The sequence below is a fragment of the Chaetodon auriga genome, chromosome 18, assembly GCF_051107435.1.
Source record: "Chaetodon auriga isolate fChaAug3 chromosome 18, fChaAug3.hap1, whole genome shotgun sequence".
In the NCBI taxonomy this organism is placed as follows: Eukaryota; Metazoa; Chordata; class Actinopteri; order Chaetodontiformes; family Chaetodontidae; genus Chaetodon; species Chaetodon auriga.
Window position 1 is genome coordinate 12,928,656 of NC_135091.1, and position 26,575 is coordinate 12,955,230.

The 26,575-nt window shown below is 41.8% G+C and overlaps 1 protein-coding gene across 1 annotated transcript; it reads right to left on the reverse strand.

Moving 5' to 3' along the window:
• Positions 1-63: 63 nt before the first annotated feature.
• On the reverse strand, positions 64-25,939 carry snx17 (sorting nexin 17). The gene is made up of 15 exons (XM_076755659.1): positions 25,168-25,939; positions 20,594-20,668; positions 18,629-18,746; positions 16,911-16,975; positions 14,931-15,041; positions 13,431-13,521; positions 10,020-10,107; positions 6,944-7,013; positions 6,173-6,265; positions 5,685-5,888; positions 2,999-3,127; positions 2,818-2,895; positions 2,540-2,614; positions 2,405-2,446; positions 64-2,259 (listed from the first exon to the last, which is right to left on the reverse strand). Exons 1-15 carry the CDS (start codon positions 25,225-25,227, stop codon positions 2,140-2,142), a joined length of 1,419 nt encoding a protein of 472 aa, XP_076611774.1. The 5' UTR covers positions 25,228-25,939; the 3' UTR covers positions 64-2,139.
• Between the last annotated feature and the right edge of the window lie 636 nt (positions 25,940-26,575).

Consider the following 26,575-nt stretch of genomic DNA (forward strand, 5'->3'; position numbering starts at 1 on the left):
ACACGTCATGGTGGTGCAAACATGACTGAAGCGGACCATTAACTGACAGCCAAGACCCACAGATTCACCTAATTTCAGAGTTTATTGTAGCATCATGACAGTTGTCACTGACCTTACCACTAAAAATCAAAAGGAAAAGTAGTGGAATGAATCAATACAATCTTCATGAAATCTGATATTCTCTGTAAAAGTGATGCTGATGATAAATGCACTTTAAAGTGTCATTTGGCACCGACACACGAATTAACATCCAGGACCTTGCAGCTTCCACATACTTTTTACTGACACAGATAAGAGAAAACAGACATGAATGGCGCCGTCCACATCGCCCTACTGGAAATGTAACTGAAGACAGAAGAAGAAGCACAGCAGTGAAAGAACAAGACATATATATTGAGAACATTTTGTTTACAGTTCTGGCTACCAGTGAGAGTAAAGCTGTCGATAGGTTGGCACTGATTTACGTTTAAGAGGCTTCGAAACGCGCTGACGCGGCGATAAAAATGGAATGACACGTCTTCAAAAATAGCGGGATATGTTCATTTTGTTGCCTTCTCTCCGTGAACCTCGTTCGCTTCCAGCAAGCGTGATCGCATTGGCCACTTCACCAAAGCACCTTTTCAGCTGAATCCTCTGAGATGATTGGCACAGTGCACATACAAATTACAATGAACTGAAGCCCCGACGAACGCTCCCCACGACCCCGCCACTCGCCCCGAAAAGAACAAAGACGAAGAGAATCAGATGCAAAATTTGTAAACACTTTCCATTTTAACTAATAAAGTCCCTATAAACATTATGTAAACAATGATAAATGTTAGTCCATTTAAACTTTTTGTTCTATACAACTTAGATTACATTTGATCTATTTGATTACAATAAGCTATTGATGATAAAGATATTAGTAAATGTTCAGAATACTTAATTGCATGTACATAATATAAAAAGTGACCTTGTCATAATTTTTATGTTTATTTTGTGCAAAATGCTTTAGTAAACTATAATTTGGCATTTATGAGAAACCTTTAAAAAATTGGTTTTAAAAAAAAAAAATCATAGATGGATTTACAAGAGCCCATTGGGAACCAAAAAAAAAAAATCTCCACACAATGTTAAAAGTCACGCTCAAGCTTCCACTCAAACATTCATCTCCACCTGTAATACTGTGCAAAATGATGGGTGCAGCAAGTGCAAGCAGCTCGGCCCAAGCAACCATCTATCAAGTTCTGCAAGATTCTAGTTAACACCGGCTGGCGTTTAGGTTTCAACCCACATCCTGTTCAATGACAACCCGCGAGGCTAAAAAGTAAAAGTTAAGGCATCAGACTATTTCTGAAGGCAGTATGAGTGACTGTGCCTCACATGAAGATGAAAACACCACCGGCACCTTGCTAAGATATTTACGGACATGGCACATAGTCGCGTGACACACAGAGGACCACTAACAGTAGAAAAACATGACGTTTTGGTATGTAGCCAAGCCAAACATTGATCACCCACAGAAGCAAGCGGTTGCTCTGAATAGTCTACAGTTTTGAGATCGATTTCGACACATTCACTGGACCCAGGGTCGTTTTTGAGAACCATCCACGTCCAGTTGTGCTGTGTTATCACTAGTGCCAGGTCTAACTAAACATTTGGCTCTCTGCTGGGGAAGGGACATGCAGCCACTGAGGGAGGAATCCAGGATCTAGCAGGTTTTCTTCATGTGGTTTACACTATATTCATTTACTTTGTACCTCAAGGATTTAACTGCATTATAGAACTTCACATATGCTGTGGATGAAACTGAAGTTACATACAGAAAGCCTCCCTGTTTGAGTACCTGCAGCTTCACGTGCTGTTTTACTGTAACACTGCCACAAGTTTAATAAGATAGGGGACAAAGTTTCAATTGAATGTGAATGATTTTAACTAAAAAAAAACTAATCAAGATGAGTTTGTAAGAGTCTAAAAGAAAGGACACCGTCAAAGATTAAATGAGAGCTTAAGGCAGCGATTTTCTCCAGGAAGAAGCTACAATCTTGCAGAATCGGACATCGTGTGTGGTCCGCTCGGCTCGGCTCAGCTCAGCTCGTAATCTTTGTCGTCCCAGTCGTTGAAAGTGGAATGAAGAGGGAGGGGAGGGCGTGGCGGCGGTTACAGGTCATCGTCCCCGATTCCCTCGAAAGCATAGTTGCCATGGAAATCATTGCCGCTGATATCGTTTGCCGAGTTGGAGGCGCTGATCCCTCGGAGGGACACGGAGCTCAGCTTGGTCTAAATGGAACAATCAATATTATACTTAACTCCGCACAGGCACTGATTCATGAGAGTGTGTTTAGGGCTCTGGGAGCACATGATATTACCCAACATTCAGCTGCGTGTTGCTATTTTTAGACCTCACAGTAGGAAATACACTCACCGAGAGTTTGACGATCTGTTCACGGTTCGGGTCGGGGGAGTCCTGCAGCCAAAAACAACATGCACGGTCAAATGAATCCTGAATTCCAAACAGAGAATCTGATTCAAACTGAGGGCACGCTGTCCCATTCCTCACCAGTAGAGGGGGCGATTTCACAGCTTGCTGACTGTCAGGCCGGTGGATGGAGCCGTTGTGTCGTTTCCTCAGCATCTAGAAGGGGACGGAGGACAGCAGAGGAGGTGAAGAACAGAATATTATTAAGGATGAATCCTGTAAATTACAGGGTTTTGTCTCAAATAGTGAGAGAAAATGAATGAATGAATGAATGAATGAATTCTGCAAAGTGAGGTTGTGGTCATTTTGTTGAGGACGCCATTGAGCTTACAAAGGATTTGATTTGTCTTGTCACAAACCTTTTTTATGCTGCCACCCGACTTCTTCACCATCAGTTCATCCACCATAGACTGCAGGCAGATACTCATCATGATGGCCTGAAATCACACACTGAGAGTCAATAAAACGTGGAATACAATCATTACTCAACGCCGTGCTGATCCGCATGCTTGACAGTGACCCCCGTCAGCCACTTCTTACCTGCTGACTGGTGATGGTGACCCACTGCAGGCGGTCTTTGCTCATGAGATACTCGAAGGCCAGCTCCAGTTTGACCTCGCATTTGGATGAGCTGCAGGGATTGGTGGTGCCGTTGGCTATCGGGACTTGCTGCAGAGTCGGACAGAAATGTGGAGAGTTCTGATTTGGACTGTCTGAGCTGTTATCGTCCAATTAAAAATTAGGTTAATTCTATTGTGTACTTTTCTGTCTTGTGGTGTTCAAAGTGCATGGAAAAGAAACATTTCTGTATTTTTTCAAAAACATCCAGCTTGCAATTGTACTTCATGACTGGAGGGTCAGGTAAGCAGCTAAAAATCATTTTTCTATTCATTCTTGAGTTGCTGCATCACCATTGACAGGCAGCCAACTTTTCAGAAGACACACGCTAAAAGATTAACACGGGTGCACAGACAGAAAGAAGTGCGAACAAATACAGAATTTCAAATGCCTTCAAGAATATGTGAAGCTCAGACACAGCTCCCTGGAGACGAGCCCTCATTCCTCTTTAATGGAGCCTGTGCTCTTCACTGAGACGATTTCCTGTGGGCCACAAACGAGCTGTAGCTCCCATGCTAACCACACACACACACACACACACGCAAATGTAACATAAAGAAATACAGGCAAAAACAAAGCTCAGACACATATACATACACTGTTTAAAAATGTTCTTCCAGATGTAATTTGAGATGCAACTATGAGGGGGGTTGCAGCACTGCACCAAATGAGATGTTCTGAATAGTTTGCTGGGAAGGAAAGGGCTCATTAAAATGACTTTGACCTCTGAGAACGAGCTCAGGAATTAACCACTCTGCTGGACAGCGTGGGGGCTTGGTCTGTAATCAGACGGCCCAAGATGCATTTTAATTTTAGATGTGCTGCCATGTGTCCAGATCTCTGTGCAAATTAACTTTGGGGAGAATCATAAAAGCTTCTGTGATACACATAATGACTGTGCTGCTCCAACACTAATGCGATGCAAAAGAGTGAACTGTTTTCTCCATCTCCATTTAAATGAGGTCTTGTATTGAGTCTGAAAATGACTGTATGAGGGTAGAGCTGCATGTAGTGCTTTTCTCAGCCATTCACAGAGGTGAAAATAGATCGTCGAGCTGTCTCTATTCAAGACGACCGACTGGGTGGAAGCAGAAGAAAATGCAGATTCAAGGCAGCTGCGTGGTGCAGGATGGTTTGAATTTATGCAGATTCTGGGTGACAATTATGGAGATTTTTTATTCTTTAGACAAGGAATTTGTTCTGGATTTCTTGCCAGCTACAGGGGGATAAATTTAGTCTGGTCAATTTGAAAGCGCTTAACAAGACACACCACATTCACACACATGCACGCACGCACACACCAATCTGTGCTTTAGTTTCATGCCCAAGGACACTTTGACAGCCAGGAGGAGCCGAGATCGAACCACCGACCTACCCTGTTCACCTCCCGAGTCACAGCCACCCACAAGCACTGGGTACTACATTTCCCATAATACAACTGGACCTGACTCTTCATAAGACCCTCATTGCCTCCTAAATGCACGCTTCTTTCAAAGCCCACAGCACCAGTTTAGAACACTGACTTGGTGTTAAAAATTTAAAGCTGCGAGCACAAACTGAGATTACCCTGATGACATCATCAGGATTATTTTATTTGACAATTTAGAGAGCTCCTCCAGAACCACAGAGAACACTGTAAAGCACTTTTCACAGGCTCCCATTAAAAATCTGTTGTATTATGATTTTGTTGTTCCACAGTCTATTGTTTATCCTTTCATTTTACATCTCATTGGTTTGGCAGTAGGACTGTTTTTGCATGTGGTAATTTGTTTGTTTTTTTTTACACAAATGCCCATCTGACTGTGACTGATTGAGTCATCTGCCTCCAATATTTGCAGCAAAATACAAAAAGGAGACATTTTCTCTTCTTTTTTTTCTCCCTGCGACACACTGAATTGATTAATCGCTGTGAATCGAACCGAGGGCCGATCAATCAATCGCTGTCATCTGCTGTGCGGACTCTGACAGATCCTGACAGCATCTCATGTTTACTGATCAATTCAGTTGCTAGGCGACAGTCCAAATCGTGCGTTAAGCATATGGTCTGTGTGAAACAGGGCAACTTACCTTTCCCTGAAAGTCTGGGATTTTACTTTTGAAAGTCTATTCATTTCTTATTATATTATAGGAGCTGTTGGCACTGTATGGACGCATACAGAGCAAGCTTTGTAGGTGCTTCCTTGAACTGCGTGCCATCACATTCCCTCCTTGCCAATAGACAATTATCAGTTCAAAGAAAGGATGCTGCTCTATGTGTGAGGCTGCCGGATCGATAAAACACCATCCTTGTGTGAGCTGCATGTTTGGATAATTGGACTGATGAAGATGGATGGGGTGGAGGTCAGCACTTTTAGCAAGCAGCAGGAGTAAAAACTAATGCCATTGGTTTCTGGTGCAGTGGGGCGAGGAGGTTTGTCAACAGGCGACATGGAAACGCAGGAAGCTCGTGTTGGTTTGAGACGGACTCCGAGCCAAAGCTGCTGCATCTCTACCTCTGCCAGCTCACGGTCGCCTATTAATGTGGAGCCATCTCAGTTTGATGATTACAAAGCTTCGGAGATACAGGCGCACTTGAAGATGAATTCACTCGTCCTCTCTCTCCACTTACTGAAGACGTGACTCGCCAACACCTCATGCGCGTGACCTTGAAGCTCCCCTCCTTCATCTGTTCGTTGGGCAGCTTGACGTGGAAGTTGAGCTCGTTGTTGCCGGCACTGACGATGACTTGGCAGCCCTTCTCGGGGAAGTCGGTGATGCAGGGGTCAAACTTGATATAGCCATAATATTTGAGAGTCTGACCTAGATGGATGAACTGGAAAGAAAATAGGATGGGAAAACATTTATTAGATGACTAGCTTTTCATGAACAAATTAATAAATAAATCTGTCTTTGTCTAATCCCTGAAGAAAATCTGTTTGAATTCTCTGCTGGATTTGTGTGATTAAAAATTCATATCATGGGAAAAAGTAGGCTAATTGCAGCACAGAATGCACCGGAGGCAATATTCTCTGTGGTCTACAGATTTATCCTTGGACACAGACAGTATCAGCTGGGTTCGTGTGAGACACTGTAGAAGTAGAAGATGCCCTTGCTTACTTCTTTCTTGGAGCCTTTTTCCTGCAGTGACTTGAGCTGCCTGTGCTGGTCTTTGTTGACGAGAATCCAGCCTCGCTCAATGTCAGACACTGTCTGGTGAAGCAAAAACAAGAACTTGAGTTCATCTCTGTGCACAGACGAACAAAACGAAGCATGCTTTTGTGTTTCCTTTGGTACATGTGGGACAAATCACTCCCTGAGCTTTTCATGTAAATAGTGTACGCCAGCAGATAATTACACAGAAACATGCACAAATGCACATGCTTGCAAACGCTGTTCATTTTTCTTTGATTTCATTTTTTTTATACCCTCTCTCTGCTACTCAGAGGTAACACTCAGCAGTTCCACATTTTAATTTAACTTGCAGCCCCACGAATGCTTCATACAACAGATGACGGTGGTCGCTGCAAAGGGAATCCGCTACTAATAAGATCAGAGGAACACAAAGGAGGTACAGGAGTCAAGGTGTTGCAAAGTCAAAACAAGCTGACATCGCTATCAGATAATGGAAGGACCCGGGGGACGGACAAAGCATTTGGAAGCCCAGGGATGAAGTGGCGCTGGATTTAGTTTCCCTGATGTGATGCAGGTGCCAGGCGAGCTCAATAAAACACAACAGACGAAAGACGTAAGCAGACACAATCTCGTCTAATTTTCTGCTCGGTTCCACAGCTCAAGGTGAATTTAACTTAGAAAAGTTGTTTTTTAACATCAGCGTTGCTGCTGAAAATAAATAACAGAGTCTAGTTTACCCAAGTAATGAAACCTTACCTGGGCGTATAGCAAATTCAGGCCAACTCTGTTATCCATGACGTCGCTATCGTACGCCATGTCCCAGTAGCTGCAGAAAGAAAAGGCGCCGTCAGTCTTTACTAATCAATATGTGTACTTAAATTAGAGTGAGCGAAGTGACACAGCTGCAATTTGCACAAACTTGGATATCAGTATGTAAAATATACACCTGCGTTGATGTTTTGTTAAATGAGAGCGAGTAATAAAATAAATTCCTCAATGTCAGTGAGAGAGCAGGTGGAAGCATTCATCTCAAGCACTACTTTCAGTCGAGGTTGAAGGACAGCTGTGAGAGAGAGACGGCGTAGTCGTATTAGAGGCTACGGCTGGTGCTTGTATGCAGAGAGATGATGTGTGGGTGCCTGAGGGCAGCCTGAGGAGTGGAGCGTGACGTTAACAGAATGCATGAATTCAGTTTACGGAGAGGGGTCGGATCTGGGTTTACACGGAAAAATGGTCCAAATCTGATTACGGAAAAGAGTAAAGGAAAAGAAGAAAAGGTCACAGCTGGCAAAACGATCAGTCTTACTCGATGGAGAAAAAAAAAAAAAGATTAAATGGTAAACAATTTTTAGTGTGTGAAAAATATTCAGTGTGATTTGAGATACTTCAATTGCAGTTATTTTCATATCTAATCCCCTGGATGTGAAATGTCTTTATTTAACTGACAATGGTTTCATACCTCAGTTCAGAATTAGAAGTGTCTGATTTAGCAGAGCGCTGAATGTTTTATCCTCTTTTGCTCTTCGGTGAAAAATCTCATCGCATTCATGCCTCGCAGCGCTTTAGCACGGGCGTGAAATGTAACGTGTTGTAATTGCACGACACAGGGGGTGTTAGTGGATGGAGAAAGTCGTTCGAGCAGATGTGAAGCATGCTGTCTGGCTGCATCAGCAACTCAAAGCAGGTAACAAGGGAGAAGAAGATTAAGAGATGGTGAAAGGAGGAGGGTAACGAGAGAAAACGAGCGGTGGAATCAAGATGTGTGCGCACGGTGATTGCTTTCATTTTGCTGCTTTAGCTTCGATTAAAAGTGCGCTGGAAGCTGAGACATGCGCTTGAATTCTCTTGACGCATTAACAGTTTAGAAATGTCAGCATTACAGCAGCATTATGTGGATTCAATGTTTTCACTGGACACAAACAAAATGAACCAGAGCTTTTCCATTCATTTTGACCTGATCCTTCCTCTGGATCTCATACACTGGGGGTCTGTTTTTCCTCCACCTCCACTTGTTAGTTGTACATTCATTCTTCCCTCGCTGCTCTACACTCCACAGTGAAACTAGGTCAGGAGGACTAAGACTTTCCTTGAGGCAGAAAGAAAGTAAACATCCTGTGTACCTCAGTCAGCGGGAGGCAGGGTGACCAAAGAGCAGGCACATGAGGAAGCAGAAAAATGTTATGTTGAGGAGGGGAGCAGTCTAACTTCAGGCTCGATATGGAAGCAACGTCATTATTTTCCATGGATTGAATTTGTTTGGGTGGCCCACCCAGGGAGATTTTTCATGCAGCACTTGATGACAGATGCTGCACAAAGCAGCGCTGACCCCGTTCTCTCTCAGAGCTTCAGTTGGGCAATTTTTAACTTAAAATTGTTTTGTTAAACTGTTGCTCGAATACACGACGGGAGCTCTGCTGTGGGACGCCCAGTTAAGTTTAAGGATATGCTATTGGTTGCTGTGTACAGAAGGAGTCTTGTTTCAAGCAGCTGGGGATGCTTGGTGTGAGAAAAAAAAACAAGGGAGGAGAGCCGCCTGCCCTCCTCCCTCCACCTTCAAGTAAATTCTCTACCTGCAGGGACACACTGAGCATCCACCCAGTCCAACAGTCTTCAAGAAAGACAGTCTTTGTAAATTTTGTGATCCCTAGAGACAAACTTACATATAATAACAGGATATTTTTTTGACCAATGCTGATGATTAATTGAAAAAAAGAATTCCACAATTCACCTTTTCATCTCAGGAAATATTCTGCTCCTGTCCATATTTGTTGCTGTTAAGCCTTTCAAAAACATTTTCACTGCTGTCAAAAAACTGTCTGAGGCACGCACCTGTATTATTTTATGCCTTTATTGGATTAGCCTGCTGCCTAAATAATTTATGTTGAAGCAACTGAGGAGTTATATTCATCAGAGAAAGATGATTTATTCATACTGAGGGATTTTGTTCAAGGATTTCTTTTTAGGGTGGTGACATCATAAACCATGACAAGAGACATTTGAAGCTGCTTCATTGGAAAACCTCATTAGGAGCTTTGAATGCAAAAAAAAAAAGTTTGGTACAGCCCTACTTAGGCAGAGCAGCAGGAGGCATAAAGCAGGGCTGAATGACATGACCTCGAATCTATGGCAAGAGAAATAATCATATTTCCATATTTCCTTTATCATCCTCTGGCTTAAATCTGGCTCCTCTGTGTTCTGTTTGTTGACAGTATGGCCAGTTTAACATACTGGGCTGTAAAAGTTACCTTTTAACTTTGAAAACTTCAGTTTATAGACAGTAAATGAAAACTGCAACATCAGTAATTTTAGGAAGTGAGGAGATTAACAATGTAATTTGATGCAATCTGTTTCTTATCCAGCGCTTTGCTTCACCAGCATCAGACTCCTGTCCTCTTCTAATCCCTGACTTTTTCGACATGACAGTAAATGCACCACCTGTCTGGTCACGATAACTATCGTCCTCGGCGAACAAATGACTCAGGTCTCTTTTCCAAATTAACTGCCACTTTGCAGAAGATGGTGAAGTCGGATAAGCAGCCTGTGGTTAGGCTAACTGCTGCTCTGACACATTAAGAACAAGTGCTTCACTGCAGATAGGAAGTGAAAGGAGCGACAGCCAGAATGCAAAAAGAAAGCAGAACCCTTTACAGCATTACAGCATCACATACTGCTCACCAAAAGGCAAATATCTGACCTGCTTCTTCACAGGATTAGATAAATAACACATGAATACTCTGGCCAATGAATCACAGCTATAATTATATGTGTAGGAGAGTGCTTTGGGAAGGACGTGATGAAATTCAAAGTCATGATGTGGGCAGGTGGTGGGTACCTTTTCCGTAGGAGTATATGAAATTCAGAGCTCCGCAAGCTGGTAATGGACACATACGGCAGCTCAAACTCCTGCAGCTTCCTCACAACTGAGAGAGAGAGACAGACAAATACAGAGGGAGCGTAAGGAACAAGCATAGCTCCAGTTAAGTCCCAAGGACGTTTGGATAATGGAAGTAACAACAAACAGCCAGGGATGGGAGATCTCCATCTGGGCAGGTCCCAGCAGAGCAAAACTTTTTGTGTGTCTATGCAAATATTCAAATGTGAAAAAAGATAATGGGCTTCACAGCTCTGTGTTTGTCCCTAATCTGCAGCTGCTTCATCGCAGCCCATTCCCTAAGGAGAGTGAAGGAGATTTCAGGTGCTTGCTGATGCTGCTGCCGCTGCTGGTTTTCAGGCATCAGTGAACGTGCATGAGACTACAAATCAGACGACTGAACGGCGCTTTAGTTTGCCATTAGGTTTGTTAAAGGCGTGTTTACTCCTTTATGGGCAGTGATGTTGTGTGCAGGAGGCAGAGACACATGCTGGTTACTGCCATGTTGGTGATCTCTGCAGGAATTAAAAAAAAAAAAAAAAACAGATACAAAGTGAATGCTTAAAATGTTTTGGAACATTTTTGAAACGTCAGACGAACTGAGTCATCACAAGGAAACTTCACAAGAAAAAAAAAAAGAAATGTGGTTAAGACAACCAGCACTGCTATTCATGCCGGTTCTTCTTGACACGTCTTTGCATATTTTACAGCACATATTGATTTACACAGACTTCTGGGAAACTTAATGCCTGTCAGAGAGGAATTGAATTCTTCTAGCTGTCCTGTTATATCAATACTCCCACCAGTTTTGTTTGATCCGAAGCCTGCTGCATCGGATTTATTCTAGTAGTTGAGTCATATTTAACACACGGGCCCTTCTCTTTCATACCACACAGATTTTCAGACTTTAACTGTGCCAAGAATATACAACATGCCTGTAATATTTACAGTTTCCTCCAAGTTCACCTGGCACCATTTTCAGCCTGGAATGGATTTGGCGTAAGGGGTGGGGGGAGAATTTGGCAGGTGGAAGGCGAGAGAAGAGAATCTTTGGGACTGAGGAGGGATTTGACCCGACAGGGCTGTGATGAAATGGAAAAAAGGGATTGGAAAACTGAAACGTCTTGATGTGGAAAGCTTTATGCCTGTGCCACTGTGGTATTCCTTGTGACAACACATGCAGATGCAAATATTCTGCTGTGATTTGCATTCAAACTGTTACACACAAACAAATGTGTCGGCCACCGCTGAGCGCTGGTGTGCTGCTGCCGCTACTACGCTTAAAAAAAACGTGTTTTCAAAGAAACATGAGACAACTGAGAGCTTGAAAGACAGCAAATGATCTGTGGCTAAATTGCTGGGCCACTGGTCAGAAAAACTGTAACGCTGTTGACTAAATGAGGAAAATGAGGAACAGGCACAGAATCATGGTAACATAAAGCAAACTGAGCTGCACTACCAAAACACACTAACAGGCATATGATGGGCATTTCCATACATTTACAAACAAACACATCTAACTGACATGCAACAAATTAGGACTCACTTTGGAGACCTTGTGTTTACACATATGAGGATTCACTTTTGTCATTTCATACTATGCTTTATCATTTGTTTAGCTGTGTCGCATATCACACTCTTTTCTTCATCATTTGGACAATGCTTTGCATTCTTCTGCATGGCACTGGTCCAGGCAGGAAATTTGCTGAAGGCAACACAAACAAACATGGAGGAGAGTGAACGTGACACAGAAAGGGGTAATTGCAAACAGGAGGACTCAGATCAGCCACGACAAAACCAGGGGCTTGCACATAAAAGAGGGGCTACCTTCTGTCATGTGGACGAGGTCCGGACAAAGTCTGGCATGGACCAGAAAACTGCACTTAGCTAGTTATACCATGCACTGGTCCCCGTAACAGCCTGAGACACCATTAACCTTATTTACCTTTGATTTTATACATTTATATGTCATGTTTTGTTACATGCTTCATTGAAAATTTGCACAAAGGTTCTAAATAAAGGGAGGAAATAACCAAATATGAGTCATCACCTTTTATTCACCTGGATATGAGCTTTTAGTCATATCCCACAGCACAGTTTGTGGTTCCTGTGTGTGATTTTGCTGCTGCAACACTGCAGTTTACCATCTGGATTCATAAAGTATCTATTAAGTATTTATCTATTTCATGCTGTTTTCCTCCTCTATGTTGACCTTTAAAACTTCATGTATTCAGAGTGAAGGACTATGATGGCACAATGTTGTTGGAAAAAAGAGAAATAATAGTTTACTTGAGGCACAAAATGTGCCCAATAAACATAAAGATGTAACAAAATCATGTTTTCCAGATATGAGCACAATTAATTTGGGTAGCCCAAACAAATATGTTCGCCTCAAGCCAAAACAATGTATGTTTGCTTAAATCTTCCAAATTGGATAGTCTGCTGAAATAGTAATGAAACCCTCCCTGCAGTCTTTGTGGAAAAATGACTTCACTAATCAGAAGCTGGCCAGTGAATGTCATTTTGCAGCTGACACAAGTGACACAAGTGACTATGGAGCCACAACAAATACTTTCTCAACCTGAAAACACAGCATGCAGCCCGAACCAGCCAAAAAACACACAAAAGCCTGGCTCTCAGCTTCTGAGCACCTAATAACTGGATTATGCATTCAAGCCAGAGATACAGCAGGAACGATACAAGATGCAACCCTCATGTGGCAGCGCAGGTCTTCTTTTCTAATTAAACTACAGTAAATCTCCAAACACTGAGGCAGATTAACTGAGCTGCTCAACTGTGGCCAGAGCCTAGACTGTACACTTCATTATCAGGAATTTAGAGTAAAAACCAAATTAAAACCAAAAGCGTGAGATTGCAGACATAATTTCCTTTGTTTGTTCAGAAAGTTAACGTTCAGTGCAACATCACAAACATTACAGCTTTCAGTTCCAACTCCGACGTCCTTTTCTTTATCTGTTTGGAAGATCGTCATTTGTCCGCTAAGTTCTGTGATGTTTGTGTGTTTCTGAGAAAGGCCCTTGGCTGACCTGACAAAGTATTTTAAATTTACATTATCTTATCAAAGTGCCAAGTGTGCAGCACATTTAGTTGCCTTGATAAACAAGGCTGGTTATCAGATGGTTTACAGCTGCGGCGTTTCACAAAAACAAGCCCTTATGAAATTTCTGAAAATACATTCCAGCAGTCATGAATTATGGATTTCTTTCTGTCTCCCATTTTTATTAACCAATAATTAATCACATAAATGGGACATTATACGGAATACTTTCTCTTAGTAATTGAAGAGAAAGATGAGAAGTTTTCATTCCTTGCATTCCTCTGATTCTTTTGGAGAGTGGTGTTGAGACTTACATGTTAACCCTCCATCCACACCCTCACGGACGAGGAAGAGACTGAAGTAACCAACAAGGTCATCTGGAAGGTCAAGCTTTGTTGCAACAGCCTGCACAAAGATGAGAAAGGGAGGTTTTCACGCTCAAATTCAATTCATTCATAACGTTATCTGATTTTTTTCGTAAGCTATGAGAAATGAAGCTAAAATTGAAGACAGACAGGATGAAAAAGCAGCTCAGTATGAGGGAATGGAAGATTGGAATACCCATTAGATCAAAATTGAGATATTACCACAATCATATTTTACCAGCTCTGTTACAAAAGCAACTGTAAAACGCCACAATAATGCATTGTCGTCTAAAACAGGATCAATATTGACTCCTTTAGGTTTAAGAAGATGGATGGGCTTTGTCTGATTCCACTTACCAAGAGCCTTTTGTTTGCCAAATAGAATAATGAAACAAAAAAACTGACTGACTTTATTTGGTTTTTAGTATGCTGATGCTGAGTTTGTGTTTTTATCCATGAAGAACGAAATTCATCCGAGCAGCTTGATTGTTTTCTGATTAGAAAACAAAAACAAATTCTGTTGTAATTATTGCTGCGTTATTGTTACATTCGGACAGAGAACAATGGCTTTCTCTGTGATAAAAATCAATGTTTGCTTATGTGTGTGCAGCACTGCCATTTCTTCTTTGAGCTGCTGTTTAAACAAACAAATGCTACAAGTGTGAGTGCAACTGTTGTCGAGCCAACACACACACACACGCACACGCACACGCACACGCACGCACTCTGACTGTGATGTGCTCTGAGACCTGCTGTGGTTAAACTTTCATTAGAGCACTTGAAGAGCACTCTAACAAGCTTGATTTACAACCAAGAGGAACAGAGGACATCATGATGAAACATCAGCATGTTAACAGTGGTAAGTTAGTTTAGAGCGTGCATGGTTACGGTACTAAAAGGTCTGGTTACTAAAAAAAAAAAAAGGCTAGAAATTAGTCAAGGTGTCTGTATTTGTGCACGTTTCCTTTCTTCTGATTGTGTTTTGTGATTTTTCATAAGTTAGATCGAATCCACCGTGACTTCATGAAGTCCTTTGATCTTTGCTTTGGCGAAGTGGGTCTCTATAAATTATTGTGTGACTTAATTTGCTTTGCTACAGTGTATGTTGTGTCTAAAACATCAGAGTTTACAGAAGACTCTACATCAAAACTGCTTGCCTGAAGGAAAACCAAGGTATCTGTCAGCTCTGTTATGAGCTGCAGACATCAAGTGCCTCTAGTTAAACATACACAACCACTGTGAAGGATGATTACCAACCATAAAAGACCTCAAATGATGCAAACCTTACCAAGATTTCAGGCCATATTCTGTATGTACTGTACCATCAATCACTGGGTTGAAACATTCAGCCATGCTGCACTTTTGGGCAGCACCCTGAGCACACTTTTTTTTTTCCATTTCCCTTATAAATGTTAGAACAACAAGAATAAAATGCACTCCCGTACTTACATCAAGGACATCCTCTGTCTGATCCGAGGTCAGAATGTTGACGGTAACCTTCTGACCGTTGGAGAGGCAGATGTCTAGAGCAACTTCTTCTGTGGGAATCTGCTGTGTCTCCTGAGGGAAGGACACAAAACATTACAGGCTTTTCTTCAGCTTCATGGGCAAGCTACGCGTTTTCATTCCTGTCAGTCAGATACGACATCACACCGAGTCACATGGGCAGGAAAAACATTCCTCTTGTAGTTTGATCCAGTGAGTCTGTTCAACTTTTGACACTAGGAAAGATATTGCGAGTGCAGCTGCATCGATTCTTGGGGTGAGATTGGAATCAAACAAGAAATACAGCCGGGGAAGGTCAATTTTATGATAAAAGCGTGTTAAGATTAGACAGATTAGGCAGACATGGGGGTTTGATTTAAAGCAAAACAAAATCATAACCATGTCAACCAACAAAAGTGCAGCATGAAAACTCCTAATTTGAAATGTAAATGAACTCTAAATTCCTTAACAAAAGGAACAGAAGTTAATGTTTAGCCGTCTGCAATTGAAACTTTTACACTGACTAACTTGTAGTGTGGACGCTGGCACTGAAGCTAACTTCCATTATCCATTATTCTGCAGATTATTCATTTATTTATCATCTACATAGGGTCCAAAGTGCTGTCTTGTTTTGTCCAACAGTCAAAGATATTTGGCATACAATCAAATATTCCCTTTTGAGGAGCTGGGAGCAGATCATTTTGGCATTTTTTTCTTAAAAAAGGAGCCAAAACGATTGCAGATTTATTTTCCACTAATCGATTAATTGTTGCAGCTCCAGCAGTCCCATCCATTCATTTCACTGCTCTCAGGCATGAAGGAAACTGTGTTCATTAGCACTGCTGTGCTTGTGCCACTCTTCATTCCTTAACTGAACAAAACAATGGAAAAAAAACCCCACAGAAATCAATGAACAGCAAGTAAGGGAAAGAAAACTGAACTGCTAAAGCCTATGAATATTTCAAAAGTCTAATTAATACCTTCTGAGCTGATATCAAGAAGTATGAAATCTTAAACTGGATATCCCCAGCTTCTCCTGTCTGTCAGACAGTCTCTCACCACTTCTGCAATATCATCTCTCATCTTGCCTGTTCCCTCAGCAGGGGGTCTCCAAGCACATCCCCACCACTAAAGGTGCAGATGAAATGACAATGCCGGGTGGCAACTCATCTCCTATTCTGCACCTGCTGTCCTCCGCGTACATAAAGGCACTGAGGGGGGGGGGGCAAGACTGTAATGAGACAGGAAGGCAGAGGAGGAGAAGCAGAATGGGTGTGACGTGGCTGCAGACCGATGAATCTGTCCATGAAGGTTATTGGATTTACAGCCCTCCTGGCAACGCAGGTCATGGCTTGAAGGATGATGAATCAAACCTCGCTACCTGGTCTGAATAAGTCATTGACACACCATCCGTTTGAAACAGCCTTTTCTGTCAGGCAGCAGCAACACAACATGGGTTTGTGCGACCAGCATCGTGCACTTCAGCTCACACTCGTTAGCATTTTCAGTCCTGCAGAAAGAGCTTTTTGGCAAACCTGGTGGGATGAATCATTAGGCTCACTTTTCCTTTTTTATGACACAATGGTTCAGAGGGATCCAGCTCCCACACACAGTACAACCATGTTGTTATTTAGTTTCAAGTCTGATGTAATCACTTTACACATTTCTGCGTGCGAGTCAAACCTTATCTGACCAACTACTTTACAAGCAGAGATGACACAACCGAGGGTAAGAGCACACACTGCCGCAAACTGCGACAAACTTAAAAACACAGCTACCTCACTCGACCACATCGCCTAAAGTAATTACTAACTGAGAAATTACTGCATCAGCCTTTTGGTTGGAGGAGCACGCCCTGCCTCCTCACAGGCTTGGTGACCGTGTTGAAGCAACAGAAAACAGCATAACGCTATCTGTATTCGGCTGTTTTCAGCAACTACCAACCTGCTGTGCTTTCCTTAAGAAGCTATTGAACATCTCACTGGCTCCAAGCAAGGGATCCTGACGCACTGTAAAAAAAAAAATAAAAAATAAAAAATAAATTAGCGAAACCAAAATGGCAGCATGAGTTCAAAATGAGTCATCTCTTTGCTGAGTGAAATGTAAGGAGTGGTGGAAGTCAAGAAGAGATATGTCTGGTTTTAAACTGATAACTCAGCAATTAGTTTCGGGTCTTACACTGGATGTTATGTAAACACAAACCTCCTGAGGCACAACCATTTCCCAATTCTTTTCCATTTTCCTCTCATCACACAGTTTTATTTTGTTCCTGTGAATGGGTTTGACCTTTCAAGACATTCGTCAAGGCAATTTAGCCTTGCATGCAAAAAAAAAAAAAAAACACCCTGCACTTTATGAAGGCAGGACCCTAAAGGAATTTATTAACTTGTTATCTGGCAGAGGTTCAGTTAAAACTGTAAATGACTACAAACCAGTTTCATCATGCTGTTGGCCCCAGATTTGGCAAATAACAGCTGAGATGAACAACTCTTTTTTTTTTGCTCATGTGTTTGGTGGTTTTATTGAGGCAGTTTTCAGATGCAGAGCTGCACATTTAATCTGCATGATAACCGTGTATGACTACAATATGATAAGTGTGCGTCCGTGTGTGTCAGCCTGTGTATTATTGTCCTCTTACAAATGAGTCTAACCCTTTGACAAAATGACAAGGTTCTGAGCCATCTGCGTCAGAACAGATTGTGTTTGTGGTGGTTCATTTTCCATAACTATGTAAAAAGCCATGATGTAACCAAGTGAACTTGTAGCCAAGAACACCCTGTGTGCGTATGCTCTCAGACTATGAGCAAATACACACTTGAACAACGCTTCCTTGTTCTGCTGTAACTGCCAGTGCCTGAGAGGATTAAAACAAACCCGCTGCACTGCTGCCAGTCTTATCTGTGTGTGTGTGTAAAAGGTTCACCCTTGACCTGTTAACAAAAATTTGGGCAATATGCTGAACATGATTTAAACAAAACAAACAAAAAAAACAATACAAAAAAAAAAAAAAAAAACCATTCTCAACAATCATGAGTCATGTTTACTGAAGAAATAATTAGTGTCTCTTGACCAGAAAAATATAACTTTATGGCATTCAGTTTTTAATTCAGAGAAAAGTATTTTTCCCCGAGAGGTGACACATCATCACTAGAGGATTCAAAGCCATAGAACTTTAAAAAACCCTGAAATCCTGACTAAGGGTTTATTTTTTCATCAAGTGTGTCAGCACAACTCTGTCCAGTGAGGCTTTGGCTCAGTGTCCCTGCTCACTCTGTGCTCGGATCATCAGTTCTTCAGTAAAACACTTTTATGCTTTTATGTGGCATGAAGGGACCAGTGTATGGCTCGACTCCCCACAGACACTAAGCCTCCTCATTCTTGTGATTGTTGTGGAGAAGCAAACATTTCAAGGAACGTTTTAGTTTTAGTTTGTTCTGCTTTTTTTTTTTCTTTCACAATGTAATCCCCCCCCCCACCCAACATAGTTAAAAGGGGAAAACAAATTGTCAGGGATATGTGTAGTGCAGTTCAGAAATGGAGAGTATCCAATTTAAAACCTGACAAAACTACCGCATCGTCGCTGGAATTTAAATTCAGACAGAAATGAGGTGAAATGCAATACGAGCTCTCTGTAAAAAGTCCTTTCAGCATGAATAACTTACCAGCCTGCATGTATTTCTCCAGCTGTTCTCGTCTCTGTTCGACCTCAGCAGGAGTCAGTGTGAAGATCTTCTTTGGAGGGAATGCAGGCACCACATTGCTGCCATATTCCTTCTTTATCTGTTGATATAACCCACAAGATGTGAAGCTGAGGCAGCAGGACAGCAGACAATGCAACCTGTATTACACTTCTTTTGACAATTAAAGGAATCTGAGGATGGTTAATGTTCACTTTTTTTCATATTTAGAACATCTGTGAAACCAGACATACAAGTTCTAATGACTAAACCAATTTCCTTCAGCACAGAGTAGCACTCTGTTAAATTAAAGAGTTGTGGATTCATTTTTCTAAGAGGTACATTCATGCTGTTTGAGATGAATCACAGGTTTATTTTAAGCCCTGTTTCAACGACTAGCTAGAGGAGTTTCCGTGCATAACACACACACAGACACACACACACACACAGACACACACAGACACATCTGGACCCTGAATGTCTAGTCATTCCAAGTTTACTTTGTCTTCCAGCTTCTTGACTCATTTCTTCCCATTTTCTATCATCTGAGGGTTAGTAGCTTTGAACCGTGAAAGTCTTAAACTAAGCTCTCACAGGTCTAAGAACCGCACATCAAATTTGCTTAATTTTAACCTGTATGTTGCTGTAGGCAAAAGCTGTGAATCACACTCATCATTAGGAATTCACTGACACATTTTTTCCTCATTATAAAACACTCAGGTTCTGCACATATGGCACGATGAAGGTTGGACCCACAGGGTACCAGAGGAGGAGAGGTGATTGTCACCTCAACACATTGCCCTTTGGTATTTTCAGCACATCAGAGCGAGCACTGGTTACACATACAAATCAGCTCTCGTAGCCATACACTTCAAGCACGTTGCCCATGCATCAGTGTCGATCTGAGCTCGTACAGCTTCTTTCTAAGCAAAGCTCACGCTGTTTTCACTGTCGGCTTTAAATAAGCTCCGGATCTTGCAGAAGTGTGACCTTATTACAAGTCTTTATAGACGACAAAACAAGAGAGACAATTAACATTCAAATTTTCTCAGCCACAGCTGAGTAGAGCGTGTGAGCCCCCGCAATCACCGGTGTTTTAGGGTCATGCGTATGCCACAGGAGGCCATGTGGGATTGGTTCTTAAAGATTCTAGTGTGTCTACCCCACACCCTGTTGCCTGGCAACGGCAACTGTCAGACTGAGGACGGAGATAGCAAAGTTTGGCCCTTGCTTGTTTATTTATTAATGTGTGAAAACAGGAGACTGGGCACTTCTATAAGACAGTGCTATATGCTGTGGTGTAGTTTTTATAGCACAAAGAGCTTGTGGGTAGAAACCCCGTATGAGTCTCTCTAACAAACAAACAATGCATCTATATCTCTGCAACATCTTTGTTGTTTCCAACAAAATGTATGTTTGGCTCTTTCACAAGTAAGTTCATTTTAAAAACAGCACTACAGAAAAACAAGTAGGTGCTGAATACACTAATTGCCTAATGACAGCTCTAACAAATAGCTGTGGCTCTTGTGTAAAGCGTCACTGAGGCAGAGGCCAAAAAATGTCTTAAAATCAGGCAACTCAACACTTTCCAACAACATTTCTTTTTCAGATTAAGTTCCTTTTCCCAGTAGGTGAAGTGAAAGAAAGGCCAAGAACATTCTTTCCACGTCGCCCACCCCCTCCAACCTCCTCCACAATGCTGCCTATTTACATGCAATAGTTTGAGCTCTTGGAGGAATAACAGCGCAAGACTTCAAGCCGCCGTGCTCGTGATTCAAAGTGATGGGAGGCTGGCGCATCGACCGTATGACACAAAGACGAGAGAAAGGTCACACTGGGTGGATGTGGTGGCATTTAAGCAGCTTTCAGTGTGCCACGCATGCAGACCGGTCACTTCTGGTCCAAAGCACACTGACAGCGATGGCTATACTGTGATGGCTGAAGACTTACCTGTTCGTGGAGGCCAAGAAGTTGACTGTAGCGTACCCGACAATGCAGCACGCCATTGACGTGGATGTTGTAGGCCTATGGGAAAGAACGGGCGCCAATTAAAATGTGAGGAGACTGTGGTAAGGTCTGACATTGTGTAGATGCTTGTATTGATCTGTCTGCCTGAAAATGCCTCAATGAAATAATTAAATATAGGTATGTAGATATTTAGAAGAAAACATAAACAAATATACAGAAAAATAATCTTGGAACACAAGCTTAATTTAATGAAGGACTTTTCAGTGCATCGGTCCAAAGCAGGTGCTGGGTAATACATTCAGTGTAGAAATAAAACCACAAAGACACTGAAGCAATAACAATTAACATCCTGTACCCTGAACACAAGTTTCAATGCAGATTTCCCTCAAAACAACCTCAATTTCCATCCCATCTCATGTCCCCACTGAGTGTTTCCTCGCTTTGTTTTCATTAGGAGGAACAAACAAATGAAGTGTGAATTGGATTCAATCAAAGCCCACTGACTTCCAAAGGGGAAAACAGAACCTGCCTTTCCAATCAAAACAGCTTCTCCCTGCATAATGCAGAAGCCACCAGAAACCACAGTCACAGGAGGGATCTTTAATTCTTTCTCTGAGACAGCCCTTGTATGTTTTGACAGACAGAAAAGGAGACATGTCTGGATACTCCTTCGCAGAACCATCATTTGGAATCAGCAATCCAAATATCTGCTTGCCGTCAAGTTTGCAGCCAATCCCAGAAAGCGAATCTATTTCTCATGTCAGATGCCTCATTAAGTGTTGGGAGTGATACTAAACCACAAGAATAGCAAAGTGATACTCTAGTTATGTCCTCAAGAAAGTCAAAAATATTTGAAGTTTGCCCAAAGTCTGGCTCACTTACAGAACAGCACCATTGAACTGTTCAAAGAATTTACTGTTTTTCTCAAGATAACACAAGTCTACTGAACCACCAGCCAGCTCAGCCACTCTAAACACTAAAATTGCCTTCATTCTTTACAGGAATATTTCCACAACAGTATCCATTGACAATAACTCAAGGTTTGGATAATGTTGGGATCAAAAACAATCAGTGGCTGCTGTCACGTCATAAATATCCTTGTTCGACATATGCACATGACCCTTCTCCTCTCCTTACTCTTGCTTGTCACAGCTACCTAAATCTCTAAAGAAACTGACTAATGACTATGTCTGCACCAAGAAGTGCGTTCCATATGCTTGCCAAGTAGATTTCCCATTTGGGTGTCAAAGCACAAACTGTCCATGCCTTGATCACCTTCCCCTTTTGTCTCAGTGAATATTTATAGCCAACATGGTGGGTCATCTGTCAAAACAACTACTAAAAAAAAGTTCTGAAGAGTCTTGATCACAGTTGCATGCTGTTGCACATGCTATTGCTGACCTACACTGCCAATCAATAGGAAAACAAAGCAAGTACAAACCCATAGTACCACAGGGAAAGAGGACGGCTAAAGAATTTGGAGGAAGGCCAACATAAGAACACAAAGATGTGTATGTAGGCAGTGTCCAGGCAGGAAGGAAGAATGAGTATGCAGAATGTCTTGGCTCAGCTTGATAACACACAAAAATGATCCTCATCTTTTTGTGAATTGTAAGCAGTTCAACTCAGGGACAGTTCAACAGGGCAAACTGCCTTAAATATAACCACGATGATCTATTGCTCTTTACTGCACACCAACTTTTTACCAAAAATGTATTTAAATACTGTACATTTTCATCGGGCTTGGATCTTCATCAGGTCAAAAAACATCTTGACTTGATGAAGACCTGACTGAGATCCGACTGCGAACAAATCTATTTACATAAATTTGTCATTTGGAATCAGTGTGCAGGGGTTACTGTTTTTAATCACTGCCCAGTTCCAACACCCCTGCGCCTAAGTGGGATGTGCATATTTACTCTCCCTACTTTCGCATAATATGACGTATGTGTAGGATGAAATCAGTTTCAATCTGAGGAACTGTAAGATGGGTGTTTATTTGAAGACATCTAAGTATAATCTCTGTGCTTCTAAGTTTATTTAAATATTGTTCACTGTCAGATGCAGGCTGATAAAGGCATGCTGTTGAGAATGACTTCCATGTTTTGCAAAACTATAAACAGGAACAGATGACTTTGCTCATGTCTAAGTCCTAACCTGTTCCTCATCGGAAGTAAATGAGTCACCATCAGTTACAGTAGCACCAACATCTCTCTCTATCTTTTTTACACACCTACAACTACCAAAAACATACTGTGAATACAACATGCACTGGAGAGAAACATACAAGTCTGTGAGCACTCGATTTGTCTGTGCTTGCACAGGAGTCTCACCATATTAAAAAAAGAAAAAATGCAGGCCTTGTTATTCTAAAAAGCCATGTGCAAACTCTGCAGATTCTGTGGCCTACTGGTTCCAAGGTACACAGCCCATCTCTCAGCATTATAATCAAGCAAAGTCCCTTCCTGTGGGCTGGTAACAGGAAGGTCACAATGACAGTCACAGGACTGCTGGCTGAGAGGTGAAAACCCGTCGCTTTCAACTTCCCACTGCAGCGCATGCTAGAAATGTGCTCAGCCAGGTGGAAAGGAGCCAGAGGTGGCACCTGAAACGCTCAATTTAGAAACGTGTTGACTTTCAACGGCAAGAGGAGGTTTTAGCAAAACAATGTGGACCGGAAATAAACTAGATTAGATCAAAATCAGATTCCTGTATATCTAATACTGACTCCAGAAAAAGCAAATTGTGTGCTTCTTGAGGCAGCATGGACAGTGAACACACTGACATGCTCAAATATTAATGAAACTTATTCCAAGCCCCCCCCCTTTGGAGCACATGGAGTCAAGATGGAGAATAGTTATTCACAGGTGTGTGACAATGAAAACTGCCAGTGTCATGTCACATGGAAGTCAGATGTTGCAGATGTTATTTCAAAGCATCTGGTGAATATGAGAGGGGCTGCATTCTTCTAAAAAACATCCGATATTAAATCTTCTCTTTTAATGAAAACTACACACTGTATTGTCTAAAAGGATCCAAGATTGTCACCGGTGTTTGTTTATATCATATCCAAAACTGACAGGAAATAAGCTTGAACCCAAGCTGTTCCCTAGCAACGTAACGACTTGTGTGTTCACGGACAGGTCTGGTTTAGACACACATTCACACCAATGCCCTTGTCCAAATCATCAAGCGACATGAGAAAAGGAGAAAACATTTAGAGTTGTCAGTAAATTTTTTTAAACAATACTGCCTCTGCCACCCATTAGCAGGTGTCTCAACTGTGTCAATGACTGTTGTTCATGGTTGACAAGGAAAACGGTGCACAACATCCACAAAAGCTTAAAATGCTTCATATCGATGATGCTTCACTACAGCTGTCCTTGACCACCCTCCATGAAGTATCCTCTCTGAGCACTACAGAGCATGTCTGCCACTGTGTCAAGGCAAAACAAGGCGTAGCACCTCTCAAACACAATGGCAATTCAGAAACACACAGAAACAGAATAGAATCAAAGAAAATAAACATGCAGTTAGGCTATGGGAGCCTGCAGTACAACAACCAAGCAAAATGATGGAGCTGCAAATTACTGCAGCTCTTGCTGTGCTGTCAAGACTGCTATATTTTAGACTCTATTTAACTGTTAGTTCAGGGACTTGACAGCGAAGCTAAAGCAATTATGCTGGCTGTATTTTTCTCGACATAACAAGGGGTATTGTGATATCACGGTGGCAAATCTCTGAAAGAATTTAAGTGCTGAGTCAAACCTTTAAAACAAATGGGACTCTGTTGTGCCTGAGGTGAAGAATCAGAGACATGGCTTTGACAGTAAATGACAACATGACCATGCAACATTTTGCAGCCACATAACAACATCAACCAACTTAAGTCCAATGACAAATATAATGTTGAATCATGATGAAGACCAGAGGTTATATCCCTGCTGGTTCAGTCCACAGCTTGTCTATGCCCGAAGCACTGAAAGTCAAAAAGACTTTCACCCAACTTCCTCGTGTTTTATTTCTCTAAAATTAGGCTGCAACTACCGATTACTTTCATTGTTGATTAATCTGTCAATCGTTGTTGCAATTAATTGATTAGTTGCTTAATCTGATGTCTCCCAAAGCCAAAATGAAGTCCTCAAATGTCTTGTTTTGTCTGCAATCCAAAGACATTCAGTTTACTATCATAGAGGAGCAAAGAACTGGAAAACAGTCACATTTAAGAAGCTGCAATCAGAGAATGTTGACTCTTCTTACAAAAAAGCTCTACTTTTGATTCAAGTTTACACACCTATCTATACTGTATCCACATAAAACACGGTAATAAAAGCGTTCTGTGGTAAACTGGTGGCATAGCTGACTCTTTTCATTGCATTGGTTTCTATGGCAGGCTGGTGACACATCACGGCTCGTGCCATCAGATCGTTTCTAACGGTAAACACAGCAGCTCGTGCTGCGTTGACATTAGCCCGACCTGTGGCAAGCTGAAGCCTGCGCTTAACACGGGCTAAAGTGAAAGCGGGTAACACAAAAACGCAAATTAGTACACTCACCACATACGTCGATCCATTTTCTCCCGAACGAACCTCTGTTTCGGGTATGGAAAAATGCATTTTAGCTCGGAACACAGCCCGCTGACCGACGACCAGTCCTTAACACGCCACCACGGCTTGCGATGGAGAAGAAGACGGTTTCCCCCACAAAGTCCACTGCAGTGAGTGTCGGCGGCGACTCCAGAGGAGGAGGGGGCTCTCTCACGGTTCAGCCACTGGTTTGGAAGTCCGGGGAAAGCGGTGCCAGGCTGGAGGATACCACTGACGACTTTCTTATCTGGCCGATAACTCATGTGCCAACTAGCATTCGCATAAAACTTCTCCCACGTCAGTGTCAAACTTTTCTCACTGCCGTTCCCGCAGCAGCCATGTTGCAAGTGTTAAGTAATTACACAGTCGCTATTGGCGTTAAAATATCCCTTTAACCAACTTTTGGGTAATTTCCGACAACTTAAAACCACCTACTGTAAAATGTGAGTTTCAACGTATATAGCCAACTCTGTTCATTAGCAGTAACCAGATGAAGGTTCCGGATAAAAGGTGCTGTTGGTTCCTGCAAACAGCACAGCGTCGCAGAGCCGTTGGCAAACCTTTCGAAATATGAGGGTTGGTAGATGCACTTGTTGTGGTTTTACTTGTTTCTTCCTGTCTCCAACATTTGCTGAAGAAAAATCTACACGGCGACGGAGGAAACTCATAGATAAAATGTAATAGAAACGGCAGAGAAGGAAGATGTGTCTGGGCCGTCAAGCCATTCTGTGTTCTGTGTATCTAGTAGCCCATCAAGAGGCATTGCAACGATTCTTCTGGGCTAAACCATCTCATTTTCAGCCAGGTGTGCACCACTCTTCACGGATAATAAAAAAGAGAGTACTAGCATAACCTTTGTCACATCGTTTACAGTTAAAGACATAACAGTATTAAATATTTCTACAAATATGCCACAAGCATAGTTATCCTCTATATTTTGAATCTCGTAAAATTGTCCAACTTGAAGTCCACACTTTAGTTGGTGAAGCCCAAACTGACAGTGAAAGCGCAGTCAGAATTCATTATGGTCAAAAAAAAAAAAAAAAGACGAAGAAGAATGCGTCGATTTTGTCAACAATTTTAGTGATGTAATTAAATAGGAAAATATGATATATTATATTGTACATAAACACAATTATATATGTAATATTAAAGCCTTCTTTTTATGGGCGGTTTTCAGCGGATAAAATATATTTTGAATTAGAAAAAATCGTCTAATGCTTCGGAGGTTTTACATAAATAATTTATTCCTTGAATAAAAACATTAAATTAACCCAAAGTCTTTTTGATGAGATGCGAAATTAATTATTTGGACATATTATCAAGTCAGATGCTTACTGTATGTACTTACGTGCTGTTGTTTATTCTTTTCACTGCA

Coding starts and splice junctions, on each gene's coding strand:
- snx17 (XM_076755659.1), bottom strand. CDS start 25,227: ATGCATTTTTCCATACCCGAAACAGAGGTTCGTTCGGGAGAAAATGGA. Junction 13,522..14,930: donor AGACAGAGGATGTCCTTGAT/GTAAGTACGGGA, acceptor ATCTTTGTGCAG/GCTGTTGCAACAAAGCTTGA. Junction 2,447..2,539: donor TGAAATCGCCCCCTCTACTG/GTGAGGAATGGG, acceptor TTTTGGCTGCAG/GACTCCCCCGACCCGAACCG.